The sequence below is a fragment of the Felis catus genome, chromosome B3 (genome assembly GCF_018350175.1).
Source record: "Felis catus isolate Fca126 chromosome B3, F.catus_Fca126_mat1.0, whole genome shotgun sequence".
Classification (NCBI taxonomy): Eukaryota; Metazoa; Chordata; class Mammalia; order Carnivora; family Felidae; genus Felis; species Felis catus.
In genome coordinates this window covers 10,248,088-10,263,556 of record NC_058373.1, presented here as the reverse complement: position 1 = coordinate 10,263,556, position 15,469 = coordinate 10,248,088, and the positions used below count along the sequence as shown (strand labels likewise).

General features: G+C 44.7%; 1 protein-coding gene across 3 annotated transcripts in view; it reads right to left on the bottom strand.

Moving 5' to 3' along the window:
- SV2B (synaptic vesicle glycoprotein 2B) overlaps positions 1-15,469 on the bottom strand; it is a 211,803-nt gene that overhangs the window by 78,813 nt on the left and 117,521 nt on the right. For all 3 annotated transcript variants that reach the window (XM_019831918.3, XM_003986847.6, XM_019831915.3), the window contains exon 2: positions 996-1,838. In XM_019831918.3, coding sequence (XP_019687477.2) covers positions 996-1,446 — 451 coding nt within the window. In that variant the 5' untranslated portion in view covers positions 1,447-1,838. The remainder of the gene's footprint in view (positions 1-995; positions 1,839-15,469) is intronic.

The following is a 15,469-nucleotide window of genomic DNA, read 5'->3' as shown; positions in this document are numbered from 1 at the left end:
GTCCTGCTGTGTGTAAGTTCTTTGAGAGGCAGGGACTATGTCTGTCTGGTTCAATATTTTCTCCCCAAGGGCTGAGCACAGAGACTGGCACACAGTATATGCATAATAAATATTTGTTGAATGAATGAGCTAAGTTGCTAGATAGATTTTTAGTTCTTGAGGGTTAAGAACATGACTCAGAGCAAGTTCACAATAACTGTATGTTCGTTAAATAATCAATCATACGGACTTCAAGTTTAGAGAATGGATATGTTTTGCAAGACATTTAATGATCGAGGCAAATCCTTGTCTGTATTATGATCAGTCTCTTCTACACCACGCCATTCGTGCCAACCTCTCTCTACACAAAATCCTCTGTCTCAGGCTCTGACATCTGATGCTTGGTTCTGATGTTGCTAGTCTCATTACTGATTTGCAAGGCTGGTCTTGCCTCCTGTACAATTCATCTGTGCTTCACAGTGTGATTCCCAGTGGCCTGCAGGGGCTCTGGGGGTGTGCTCAGCCCAGCGTACATCCCCAAGGCACACGGGCAGTCAGCCCACTAACACTTACATACAAGAGAAACCAGGAGCAGGTGCCATTGGATTCTAGAAGGACACAGAGAGGACAGAGAGGAAGAGGCCTCTGGCCTACCACTCGCAAAATGTATTTGTCATTTGGATGTAGAAGACAGTTGGTTTTAATACGAATATGAGAGAAATGTGACTCTCAAAAAGGCAATGAGATTTGGAAAAAGAACCAAGAAGTTGAGATTCAGGAAGACCTAAGCAGGGATCCAAGCTCCAATACTTACTAGCTGGGTAAACTTGAGCCAATTAATTTTCTCTGAGACAAAAATATCTTAAAGGCAAAATGGATGTAAAGTGATAGCATGGCAAGGGAATTGTCATAGATTTAAGGTGTCTAATAGTAACAGGTGCTATACAAGTTTTACTGCTCTTTCCCCTTCATAATTTAATGCCACAGAGAGAATGATCTTTGGAAATTTTACTTACCGAGCATTCCTTTTTTGGAACTGGACAGACACATGTCCTTCTCTGCACTGGGCAGGACAAAACTCACCACGAACACCTCCACTCCGTCGGCCATCAGAGCCAAACCCAAGACGAAAAAGAGGATCCACTGGAAACGCCCGTGGCCACACTCCTCGATGATGTTCTCGTACTGGTGGGCCAACTGCTCCTCGTCTTCCAACCTCTCAGCCATCAGGTCAGCTTGGCCCCGAAGGCCATCGGCTCTGGAGGGTGCCATCTTGGCCTGCTTGGCCTTGACATCATCTGGGTGAGGGATGCCCTGGTACTCCCCCTCATAGATCTCATCCTCCTCATCGTGGCCCTCTGTAACATCACTCTGTGCATCCTCCTCTGGGTTGGACTCGTTGCCACGGTAATAGCCATCACTGGGGGCATGGCCCTCATAGTTGTCCTGGTACTTGTAGTCATCCATTCCTTAGTCCTGGGACTGCCTGGTCACCTCTCAAGCTATATCTCTCACTCCTTGGTAGAGGTTTGGGCTGTTTCAATAACCATCACCCATTATATATGTAGAGGTCTAAATGTAGAATCTGTTCGTGTGACTCCTTGGGTGATTCTCCTTCTCGTCTCCCAAATAGAGCAGATGCGGGCAAAGACAAAGTAAGTATCCTTTTGCACTCAATGTCTATTGCGAGTCTTTGGAAATTTTCAAATTCTAGTCTAGTCTCCTTCAGTGACCCAGCAGTGTTTTTGTGGGGGAGATGTTGATTAGAAATGGGGCCAGCTGTTTTCCTTGACAAGGAGCCCACAGGACTTGGCAGCGTGCTGGCTGGCCTGATTTGTTCTGCTACTGAAGGTTATGCCCTGGGAGTGCAGAGAAGGGAGAGAGCAGTGTTACAAAATGCAGAAATTCTCACAAAATACTCTCAGAATTAAACAAACATATTTACTAATGCCAGTGCTTCAGGGGTTAGGTGGAGGAAATCTTGATTAGACGTTCAGATTCGTATCGAATGAATAAGGACTGAATCAGTGAGACAAAGAGTAAGGGGAGAAAAAGCAGAGGGTCAGAGAGGCCCTTTGAAGGGTTGATGAACCTGTGAAGGGCGTCAACTCAACACAAGGACTAAAAAGAAAGCAGGCAAGGGATTCTCAATACAAGGCGATTTTGTGCTACAGATTTTCTGTTAGAATTTACCAAACCTTTGGCAACAGGGTAGGTTTCTTACATACCAGTTTCTGTTAGGAAAATGCCAGCTTTTCTAACTTTGCTATGAAGCGGCCATATGATTTTACATCTAGAAAGGTGAGGCAAATATCCAGGACCATTTCTCCAAAGACTCAGCACTGTGGTTTGAAGGCCACTCTGACCTTGGACTTGACTTAACTAGGCAGGAAAAGCTGCTGAAGACCCAGAGCCAGAGGGCTTGAGTCTGCCACGTAAGGACTGTGTGACCATGCTCACGTCTTTCTGAGCCTCAGGTTTCTCATCTGTAAATGGGGATAATGAGAGTACCTAACTCATAAGGTTGTTCATAAAATGCTTAGCACAGTATCAGACCTGCATGGTAAACACTATTGAGGCCCAGACATTATTGTTGCTCTTTTTTTTTTTTTTTGGTAGCCCCAATTCTAGAAACCGGGACACTGTATTGTCAGAGCCGAGTCAAATCCCTGGGGCCACCTGTTGATTCTTATGCCCCATGACTACCACACCCTGCACCAATTAAATTCTTAAATCTCAGTTTTCACAAGGTTTGGAGTCACCACTTAATGAAGCCTACTGTGTGCCAGAAACTGTGCTTAAATGTGTCACATCCCTGGGGCACCTGGGTGGCTGAGTCGGTTAAACGACCGACTTCAGCTCAAGTCATGATCTCGCAGTTGATGAGTTCGAGCCCCGTGTCAGGCTCTGTGCTGACAGCTCAGAGCCTGGAGCCTGCTACCGATTCTGTGTCTCCCTCTCTCTCTCTGCCTGTCCCCTGCTCATGCTGTGTCTCTCTCCATCTCAAAAATAAAGATAAACATTAAAAAAAAATTTTTTTTAATGTGTCACATCCCTTAGCCCTAACTCTCACAACAATCAAAACAAGAAGAAAGTATTTGTACTTTCGTTTTACAGATAAAGAAACTATGGCTCAGATGGAGTCAGGTCAAGGTCAAATAGCTAGGACCCAACGCCAGGCCCACTGATTCCCAAGGTCAGTTCTTTCCATGGCCCCTGTGCCTTCCAAATGCTATTCAGAGGGAGTGTCACATTAGATCACCCGGAGGGCTTTAGAATGCAGATTCCCAGAGCACACAGAGGGGCTGGTTCAAGTTCAGGAATCTTAATCTGCACACAGCTCCCTGGGGTGGGGGGGCTCCCCAGCTTCTCATTGAGCAGCCCCCAGGGGTGGAGGCAAGGCCCCTCCCACACACAGGACCCCACTTCAACTCTCCCTGGCTGCCAGACTCCTTCACTGGGGCCGCCAGAAACCCACTCCCCAGCTCAACCCACCTGCTGTCATGTATATGTGCCTTCAACCTTTACAACCTTCCCTGTCCCATCTGAAATCCACATGGACCTACCTTTCTCACCAAGCTCAGCAGATGCTACCCCACAACGGACTGCACACACTCATCCTCACCGTGCCGACGGCACATCCCTGGGCGCCCCGCCCCACACCTGCCTGCCCAGCTCTTCTCACCTTCAGCCCTGGACAGACTCCAGTTCTGGAACTCATCTGACTCAAAAACAAAACATATGTCTTCTGGACGAAGCCGGAGACCAGGGGTTCTCAAACAAAGGGTGAGCCCGAATGACAGGGGCTTGAGGGACTTACTAGAAATGCAAATCCCAGGACCCCTCCTCCAAAGACTCTGAACCTGCGAAGTGGGGGGTGGTACCTGAAAATCTGCATTTTCCACAAACACCCCAAGGACTCCACCAGTGGACTGCCTTCTCAGAAAGGATCATGAGAGTTAGCAAGAAAGATTTACTAAGGACTGATTCTCACTTTATCTTTTCAGATTTTTCACCCACCCCAGTAAATAAATTTGTATTAGACCATGCTGGCCTGAACCATGTCAGAATAATATTCTAAATCTGTTTTTATTATATCCATTTAGGAACCACAGAAGGACTATAAATCGCATGTTTACAGCATGAGAGTTTTGCAAAGTGCTATAAAAAAAAAAAAAAACAGAGAAAGAATGCCAACTGCCTGAGATCTTGTGTGTTATTTCCATCCTGGGGGCTCTGCAAAAATGTCACGAGCCAGAAACGATAGATTTGCGATTCTAAAAGTACACGTGGGAACTGTCTCGAGGGGCAGAGGTCCTGGACTCGTGTTTTGCAGAAAGACGCAGATCTTCGTCAAAGCTGATTCCACTCATCTGATCCAGGGAAAGGAGCTGCCGTGAGTGACTAGTGCAGAAGAGTAGGGAGGAATCCCTGTCAGGTGTTGTGGGTTGTTTTCTCTTCCACTGAGAAATGCCAAGTTATTTTTCCAGCAAAGCATTTTCTAGAGAATACAACCATCAATCACTTTCAGTGCGATGGGCGGAAACGTGATCTCCCGAGAAGGTGCACCAAAGCCATAAACCCCAGTACTTCAGAATGTGACCTTATTTGGAAATATGGTCTTTATAGAAGTAATTGGGTCAAGATGAGGTCATTGGGGTGGGCTCTAATCCAGTATGACTGGTGTGACCTTATAAAGAAGGGAAATGTGGACTCAGAGACCCATCTGAAGAGAGAGATGAGGTCAAGACACAGGGAGCATGCCATCCATAAGCCAAGGAATGCCTGAGGCTAACAGAGAAGCCTGGAACAGTCTCCCTCACTGGCCTTGGAAGGAACCAACCCTGATTGTGGATTTCTAGCCTTCAGACCCATGAAACAGTGAATTTCTTTAAGCCACCCAAGTTGTTGAACTTGGTTATGGCAGCTCCAGTAAACTAAGACATTCAACACCATTGACAAGTCAAGCGTTTATCAACTGAAGAACAATAATAAAATAACCACAAGAGCAACCATTCACTGAAAAGCAATACCTCATTTATTCTCACAGCCAACAGTGAAGCAAGATTATTCTCTCCATTTCATGTAGGATGAAAGCCAAGTCTTCAAGGAAATTAAAGAATGTGTCCAAATAAACACAGAGAACCAGCATCAAGGATTGGATTTGAAGTTCACAAAGAGCCTTAAGGATGATGTACAAGGTGGAAGACACTGGACTCCAAAGATACAAGTTCAAGGTCACACGCTGAGTTGCCTGCAGAGCTAAGAGTGACATCAAGCTTCTGACTCACAGGTTGGGCTTCGGGTGCCTATCCCCCACAAACATCCCCCAGGATCTTTGGTGCTTGAGACATTGTGATAGATACCGACCTGACCTGAGCCCCATTCTCAAGAGGTCTGCTCCTCATGAAAGAGTCAGATAAAACAACACAAAGCATCATACAGTAATAAAAATGACAATCTTAATTATGAACAATATTATCTTTTATTTATTGAATACTTGCCTCGTGGCTTTGTGCCCAGGTGCTATGCTAAGTGTATCATGTGCTTTAGGCCTTTTAACCAGGACAACAACCCAATGAGGCAAGGATTATTATTATACTCATTTCAAGACTGATGCTAAAAACATCATGATTGTAGGCTCTCCCAAGGAGTTCAGAAGAAGGACGGGTCCTCGTGGGCTGGATGTGCTGAAATAGCATCCTGGGGACTTCCAAGGGCAGGAAAGGGCTCAAAGAAGCCAGCAATTGAGAGGAAGGCACTTCAGGCTGGGAAATGAGGATCAGCAAAGTCATGGAGAACAACTTGGCTTAGCTTGTCTGGGCAGCAAAGAAGCACGTGCCCACAGCAGATGATGCATGAAGGAAAACTTACAGGAGACACAGTGGGGAAGAAAAGAGCTGTCGATCTGAATGCCCTGCTCAGGGACTGGGAATTTTCCATTGAGCGAAGGGAGCCATGACAGTTGCTGAAGTGACCACAGCAGCATATCACACAAAGCAGGGATCTAGAATGATCTCCCTGGTGGGGATATGCGGCCTAGTTTTTAAGATAAAACCTAGGGATGACAAAACTAAGTAGAAGCGTGTGTGTGTGTGTGTGTGTGTGTGTGTGTGTGTGTGTGTGTGTGGTTGGTAATAATCCAAAGGTGAGATTAAGCCCAGAAAAAGATGGTAGCCATGGGACTGGAAGAGAAGGAAGGACACAAGGAGACTCCCACAGGAGAACACGTGTACATTTCCTGTCAGCTGAGAAGGAGAAAGCGAGGTGACCAGGACAGTGGTGACTCCAGGGGGGCAAACTCTGGACTGGAAATCTTTCCAGAATCCTCCGGTTGCTGTATAATTAAAACAACAACAACAAAAATCTTTTGACTTCTTTCAAACTGCCTTTGCTGGGGGGAGATGGGAGGGGGGTATACGCAACAGAGTGGTTCGAGAGCACAAACTCTGGAGTCATAAGGCGCCAGGTTCAAGTCCTGACTCCACCATTTCCTCTGACCTGAGCGCAAGCTATTAACCATCTGTGTCTCAATTTTCTTATCTGTAAAATGGTTGTGATAAAAAATACCCACATGAGAAAATCCGTGAAGAAGGCTTAGCATGCTGCCTGGCACAGATGTGACTGATACAAATCTGATCTGATTTTCATTGTCGTTGTTGTCATTACGACCATTATCTGACTGCGCCTTGACAATTAACATGGAGCCAGGATCTCAGCTTGAGCCCAGCCTAGCTCTGCTTGAGATGTGGGGTCCATCTGGGCCAGGCTGGGGAATCAAGTGCAGATAAAAACACAGTGACATTTAGTTTCTCAAGAAAACCACTGCCTCTCAAGAACACGCCAACCCCAACCTTGTCAGCCTCTTCCCTCACCTCTCACATTCTACAAACCTCTGAGTCTGTGCTGTTTGATTCAGCATCACTGTGTGGTAAACACTTGTTCATAATTAAATATCACAGAGAACAAAGCTAAAAATAATATTATAATAAAGTGATGTAACGCTTCCCAAAATGTGTGCTGTAGAAAGTTAGGCATTTAATACGCTCATTTCAGAGGGGAAAAAAAAGAGAATTCTAAGAGCAAGTAAGTTTAGGAAACATGGCATTCTGTTCTGGAGATTCAAACTGCGTATTTCTATATTAAGTGCTGTGAAAGACCTGAATAAAAACCTATCTAACACCGCAATGAGATTTACCACACACCCAACAGAACAGCTCCCATCAACAGATAGACAATAGCAAGGGTTGGCAGGGATGTGGCGAACTGGAACCCTCATATGTTGCTGCAAGGAATGAAAAATGGTTCAGCTCCTTTGGAAAACAGTTTAGCAGTTTCTTAAAATGTTAAGCATGCTCTTACAAAATAACCCAGTGATTCCACCCTAAGAATCTACCCGAGAGAAAAAAAAAAAAAACAACAACATATGCCCACCCCTGGAAAGCTGGGAACACTTATTGGCCCCCTTGGCAGGAATCAGCAGCAGCTGTGTCTTCTGTTACAAATGGCCTTGATGGGAAATTCTCCCTAGTGAGTCAGGGCTGAGTCAGGGCTGAAGAAAATGGCGGATAATCTGGACCAGAAGGACCAGTACCCCAATACATGAGCTAGACTAGGGTACTCCTGAAACTATTTGGCTTAAAGGTAAGGGGAAATGAGGCACATAAATGTATAACTTGAGTAAATGTTATTTGAGAACCTTACTGTAATTCTATTTTACATGAACAAGACATAGGGAAGTCAACAGACTCAGATGGATACTAATGAGATGTCCAATGTGTTAGTTAGCTTTGCAAACACCTCTTCCTTAAATTCCTATCCTAACTGTGTAGGTCATGCCAATAATGAGTACTAAGAGAGGGCAGGGGGACTCCGCACAAAATACTATCAGCTGTGTAAGAGAAAGACCACTGGACCACTAGACATTGGACCTGAATTATAGTCCTATCTCTACCATCAAGTCATTGTGGGACTTTGGATGCGTCATTCACTCTCTGAGGTCCCTAAAATGAGGGGCTGTGCTAGGTGACTTGTTAAAGTCCTTTCCAGTCTCAGACTCAACATTTTCTTCTGTATCTGTGACAGTGCTTTGAACTATCTACATAATATTTAAAACATAATTGTTATTACTTTAATATCTAGGATAGTGTCTGTTTTAAGAGCAACAATCTTTAGCAGCCAAAAGATAAACCATTTTTTGGCAATTGGATGGCTCTTTATTCTTACACATTTAGAATTATTGCAAGAGGTCCCATGGCATCATGCACATATCTCTCTTATCATATTTAATCATAATTGTTTATATGTCTCCCTGCCAAGGGATTGTAAGCAATTCTAGGATAGATAACACCCTGGGTTTTACTGATTTTTGCACCTACAACACCAAACACAGAGCCTCTAACCACAGAAGGTCTTTGAAAATATTTGCTCATGAAAGAAGGTTAATAGCTATTTAGTGCTGGGCTGGAAGCAAGTCTAAAATGGCCCATGGGCCAGAGTGCCCTTGCACTTGTTGCAACTAGACCAAATGGTTTACCTTTGTTAAAAAAAAAAAAAAAAGTCAGATCAACTGACATCCTGAAGATGCCACCTTTCACAAGAAGTCATTCATTCACTCTTTCACCTCCCTCACGAGCTTTCTATTAACGCCATGTTCCCAGCTGAGATGGCTGGGGTGCTTGGGGTTCCAAGGACTGCCTGAGTTATTTATTATCAACTTCCTGACCATACGATAGGTTTGAGCCACCTGCAATGCTTTTTGAAATACACTGCTTGATGTTGCTGGGGTAGCTGACACCAACCAGTGGGCTGAAAAGACCAAAGCTTATCTGGCTGGTTTTGGGAGACGGTGTTCTCTGAGGCACCCCGCAATCACTGTCCTTGTCCCACTTACAACACCGTTGGCTCATTAGCGTGACACAAAAGCACTTCTCTCCTTTCTTAGCTGAATCACCCAGCTATTTCTATTGTGTTAAAACAGGAAGCTAGTCTCCAAGGAGTGAGAAACGATTGATTATTAAACAAGAACCAAACCACCTGATTTTTCGGTGGGAGGAAAACAGCAAGTATTTCAAAGCAACACTAAATCCTTGAGAGTAATAGGAATGTTCAGAATGCTTCTTCATTTTATACATTTTTAAATTTTATTTTATGGAGGGGGAGAGGGGGAGAGGGGGAGAAGGGGAGAGGCATAGGGAGAAAGAGAATCTCAAGCAGGCTCAGTGCGGAGCCCGATGCAGGTCTCAATCCCACAACCCTGGGATCATGACCTGAGCTGAAACCAGGAGTTGGACACTCAACCAACTGAGCCACCTGGGCATCCCAGAATGCTTTTTCATTTTAAAATACAGAAGCAAGATGGGGCGCCTGGGTGGCTCAGTCAGTTGAGTGTCTGACTTCGGCTCAGGTCATGATCTCACGGTTCATGGGTTTGAGCCCTGTGTCAGGCTCTGTGCTGAGAGCCTTGAGGCTGCTTCAGATTCTGTGTCTCCTTCTCTCTCTGCCCCTCCCCTGCTCGTGCTCTGTCTCACTCTGTCTCTCAAAAATAAATAAATGTAAAAGAAAAATTTTATATACAAAAACAAGAGCACAATTTATGGAGAAGTATGCTAATCAACGTATTTTTTACAACATCAAACTTGGAAAACAAACGTATTACACAACAGGGAACAGGTAAATAAAGGTTAGTATATTTATACAGCTAAATATTATGGTGTTATAAAATTTTGTTTTTTGAAGGAGTTATTAAGAACGAAGAAAATGATCACACTATAAAGTAGGTGGAAATGCTAGGTAAATAGTATATTTATATCATTATACCAATAGTTTCCATAATATTATATATTGCTAATATGTATTTACATTATGTAAATAGGCAGGATGACTTATTAAGAATGTTAATGTTTGCCTAGCATTCCCTGAAGTGCTCATTTTCTCTCTCTGCTCCTCGGTGTGCTAAAGGTGGGTCAGTGTTTTCCATGGTGTGGTTCTCAAACCACCTGCAAGAGAGAGGAGAATCATTTCGTGCCAGTTAAAAACAGAATCCTAGACCCCATTCCTAATCTTATGAAACAGAAAGGGGACAGAAGTCTGTTTTATTAGCAAGGTCTCCAGGTAATTTTGTGCTTGCTCAAGGTCAAGAACCTCTGGCTTAGGTTTTTCTTTCTGCAGGAAGCAGGTTACATTTCTGTGTGTGTGTGTGTGTGTGTGTGTGTGCGCGCACGCGTGCTGATTCAAGGGCGAAGCCAAAGAAGGCTTCAACCAAGTCTTCAGACAATTAGAGCCTTCCAGGCACTAAGCTAGAAGGGAAGAGGAAGAGAAGCTGGTGTTTTGACGTGTAGATGAGGTGCCCAAGCTCTGAGAGAGGGGAACTCTTCGAAATAGGAAGTGAGTCTACGGCCATACCACCGTGAACGCGCCCGATCTCGTCTGATCTCAGAAGTTAAGCAGGGTCGGGCCTGGTTAGTACTTGGATGGGAGACCAAAATAGGAAGTGAGTTCCCTGAAAGGAGATGGAACCCAGTCCCTCTTGAAGGTAGCACTCTGGATGAGGGGTAGCTGGGGAGTATCTACGTAGGCTGTTAACCCTGCAGCTCTGGGATCAGCAACAAGGGTTGCACCCAGTCGTACAATCTGTAAACAGAATCAAGAACTGTTAAGTGGTGTCAATGTTTTCATCCAAACTGGAACTGCCTAGCGGATGGCAAAAAGCTTGCTCCTTTGGGCAGCCCTGAGTAGCAGCTAGAACAAGGCTACATGCCATGGACTAAGAGCCAGGTACCCCCAATGTTTGGGGGACGACTTAAGTGGTCCAATGGAGTGGGGAAGGAAGCCCCAACCAAGACTGATAATGGCCATCTTATCAACACTACTGTAATTTGATTAAGAAAACCATTTTTAATGCTGTTTCTTGCCTTGGGTGATATCACAAAGAAAATTCTTGCCTGCCATGAACATTTACAGTTACCAGCTCTGACGCTTACAAGCTCAGAGAATCAGGGAGAGCTATTTAGCTTTTAAGCTTCAGCTTCTTCATGTGTGAAATGAAGGGAATATGGGTTTTTATTCATTGGGATGTTACGAGATTTAAATGAGTTAATATGTTCAAAAACCTCAGCACAGTGCCTATCGCCAAGACAGAGCTCGCTAAAAACAGCTATTATTATATAAATGCCCAACACACAGACATGCATTTCTACACAGTCACTAACCCCTGCAGCAACGCATTGCAGAGCCAAAAGGACAATAAAAGCCTTAACCTCACCCCACAAGCAGAAAATCTGCAGCCTTGGAGGGGAGACCCTCTGGATTTTCAGCACTCTAGTCTGCTGCAGCCCTGCCCTGAATCCCCTCCCCATCCCAGGCCAGGGTCTTGACCACTGCTCCCCACCACCCCACACCAGCTCCCTTCTCTGGAGATCCTGACCCTGACCCATGTGCCTGCAGTCATGGGCTAATATTTTGCTCCCAAATGATTGATGCCCTAGGCCAGTGTTCTCAAAGTGGAAGAGGCTATCTTTTGTGGGACCCGACCTAGCTGCAAAGGGTGTTCAAATGTAGCATTAAATAACACTGAATCACATACAGAAAGGGCGAATGTATTTTCATGGTCCTTTCAATCCCTTTGATTGTCAAGGAAATCAAAATCTTCCTGGGGGAACCAGCACAGCTCTAACACCTACCTGCCAACTAGCGTCTTACCCTTCTTCAACAAAGTGAAAAGAAGTGTTACATTCACAGTCTTTAGCAGAGAACAGTACCTAGCTGAACATCAGTAACATAACAACACTGTATTGTTTTCATTGTGTTTGTTTTTATAGTTACCCTATGGTTAGAGGAGTGATACAGTTTCCTTTCTTAATAAGTGCTTTCTGGTAATAGAAATGAGTTCATTTTTTTAATTAAACGGAAGCACAGGTGATGTATGATATTTGCCAAGGATATGGTAAAAATCGCAGGAATCTCCGGATGATTGGATGCAGAGCTGGCGAATTCCACCTAGATGGAAAACACTGCCTTCTAGGTAGAAGGAAAGCAACATTTTCTCACTGGAGTACCAAAAATGTATCATCTCATTTAACTTAACAACACTACAAGATAGATATCCTCATTTCCCTATTCCATAGAAAACAGAAACTCAGAGAGGTCAAGTCACTTGCCAAGGTCACACAGCTAGTAAGTTTGATCCCCAATACCCATATTTCCTCTCCTGCTGCCAGATAGGTATCTCCTGGAAACCAGTGCTATCTCAAAGAAACCTTAAATGTGCATAGGAATCTGTTGGTTACCACTGGGAGGGCCTGCCTGCCAGACAACTCAGAGCCCCCAACCCAGGTCCTTGGGATCCTGGCTTCCTCTATTCTATACCAGAACATTCCTCTACAATTCCACTTTACCTTACAATCAAATACATTCAACAAAGGGTATATACTGTATCCCAATAACTGAACACATCCCTGTATGTTCACTTAGGAACATATGTGCCCTAAGTAAATGCTCAGAATGACAAAATTATACAGCAAATCTTATAAATTTGGGGAATACAATGGTTGGAAAAATTTTCCATTCCTGCCTTCTTGGTTCCTTGGCTGGCCTAATAATTGACATAAGACAGACTAACAGAAGAAAAACGAATTTAATTTTGTATGCACAGGAATGCCGTAAGTGACCAAGACAGGCAGCTTTTATACCTTTTAGACAAAGAAACAATACATTTTTAAAAAACTGACATGGGACACCTGGGTGGCTCAGTCAATTAAGGCTCTTAATTTCGGCTCAGGTCATGATCTCATGGTTTGTGGGTTCAAGCCCTGCGTCAGGCTCCATGCTGACAACACAGAACCTGTTTGAGATTCTCTCTCTGTGTCTCTCAAAATAAATAAAGAAATATTTTTAAAAAACATAGATTTAAAAATTAATTCTTAATTTAAAATTAATTAAGATTAAAAAAAGATAATTGACAAGAGGAAGGAGTTTGGGCTCGGGGCAGTAAACTAGTTAAGTGACAAGGTTTCTTCAGGCAACCCTCTTGGCCCTAAATTCTCTATTTCTGGTGATAAGGATGCTTTCTACCCTCCTGGTATAAGCAACACACCTTTCACAAAGGGGATTTATTTCCTGCTTTCAGAGGAACAAAGGAGGATCAGAGGAGTCTTCCGGCACCAACTGTTTCTTAAGTAAGCTTAATTCAAAATAATCAATTTGCCAACGTGGCATCTTTTCAGGTGGCCTCTTCTGCTCTCCTTCAGATATGCCAAAGTCTAATGATGCACCTACAGCAGAGCTGATGAGTCAAGAGGGAGGGTGGGGGAAGTTTGGGGGGATGGCTGGAGATAAATGTGGACGAGAGGGTGGAGCCAGACTGGGAAGGTCCTTGAGAGACAACAAAAAGGTGTTCAACTAATCGACACCTTGAAGCTCAAGGAGTCTGGCACAGACCCATTTTAGGCTAGGCTGGAGGAAGGGAAAGTTTTTTGTTTTTTTGTTTTTTAATGGTTGTTTTCTTGGGTTTTGTTTTTCCAGAAGCAATAGTTCCTTTGGAAAGAAAAGAGCTGTTAAAACAGATCCCCTGTGCTACCAAGATCCACTGGAGGCTCAGAGAACACAACAGTGGGGGGTCTCTAAGGGGGCATTTATAGGTAGGTCATGTTGGTGGTGGACTTCAATTTCCCAGAGCAAGAAGAGCCATTAGAACCTGCTGGGCCTTTCATATACATTTTCTTCCTTCCCCAAATAGATCTGATTCAAAAACAATTCTCCTGGTTGAAAGCCCGGCTTAAAGAGAAGGAACAAATAGTTTAGACGAGGACGCCAATAAAAGCATTGGCTTTGAAGACACCCGTGGCGTGGCCGTCATCAAAGGAAACCAAAGATCCCCTTCTTGTGTGGCCTGCAGATTTTTTCCAGCTGACCCTCTTTGCTTTTAACTTTTGACATTATGCCAAACAAACGAGGTCTGGAGACGTGCCCCACGTCTCTGGCACTGTCTTAGTGTATCTCTCAACTGCATTCCCACAAGGCTGTTAGCCCCCCTGCGCATGGCAAGACTAAAATCTCTCAGTGGCTTCTCAAGCCCCTCAAAAGACTGCCCTTAGTTTGGCCTTGAAGGACCCTCAATAAATACCCACTCTACCTCCCCAGCTTTGTTTGCTCCCTTTCTGGTAACCCCTCCCTAGGGGATCAACCATACCAAACTACCATCATGACAGTCGTTCACCATTTCATAAAAACTTTTGGGGGCTCCTATTATGTGGTAGGTGGTAGGTCCCAGCTGCTAGGAACTCCCAAGGAGAACATAACAAGCCTCTGCCCTCATGGCCCGCGTATTCTAGTTGATAGCAATTTTACTGAATCTCAAAGCAACTGGCTTTCTGCAAGCAAATGGTCCTCTCTTCACACATAGGATAGTCTCCATCTTTTGGTTTGTTAGCCCCTTTGGGAGTATATCCCAAAAAGTAAAAATACAGAACTGGCATGAGACAAATGATGTGCTGCTCCCGGAGGGGACCCTGGTAGAAAATCGGGGTCTTCAAAAACTTTGTAGAAACACATCTGTGAGGAACACAAAGACTATCAGGTGCACAAACTGATGTCGATGGTATCAGGGAGGATCCAAGAACGTCCTGGCTTGCCCCAAAGGCAAGTTGGAGCACCATGGCAGGCTGGGTGAGCACTTCATCCTGTCCTGGCGTCCTGATTCACCTGTGCTCCCCCCTCAGGGGCCGTGCATGTTTTTTCTTGAAATTAAACAGTTTTTTGCTACATTCTAGCCTTGTAATAATTACCCCACTCCGGAAATGCCCCCTCCTCGAGTACTGCCTGCAGCTCAGGTCCATGGACTTACCCCACACTGCTTAGCTAGGGTCACCTGGTCCCCCACCATCCAGTTACGGCTTCACCCTGTACTCCATCAGCCTGCAGCTCTACCAGCCCCAGAAACCTCCCCACACTTCTCACTTTGGGGAAACCAGGAGAGGCTCATAGCTCATCTTGCTCTCATCGGTCCCATGTATTTCCCTGAAGTAGTAATTTTTTTAATTACCTCGGTGTGTCCGAATTCCTGTCTGCATCTCCTAATTATTGCGGAATTACTCAGCCTCTGGGTGTGATGGGCCCTGTGGCTCTCCTCCTCTTCCCTCCCCCCACGGCAGCGTGTTAGTCTCTATAATTAGCCCGCCCCTTCTCTCCATCCTCACCCCTAATTCAGCTTTGGCAGAGTATAAACTTTGTAATTAGAAAGGGCTAAAATGTTGCCAGGATTGCAAACATATTTCGTGCGGGAGCCTAGCGTTTTGTACAGTTCTGGGCTCTGCTCCAAATCCTAGAGTACCAGGGAAAGGACAGGGGAGAGGGAGAAACCCTTTAATGAGCTTGTAGTATATGTTGGGAGCTTTCTCACTCAATCCCATATGATCCTCACAAGGACCTGGGAGGTGGGTTTGGGAAACAGAAGCTCAGAGAGGCCAAGAGCATTGCCCAAGGTCGCATGCCC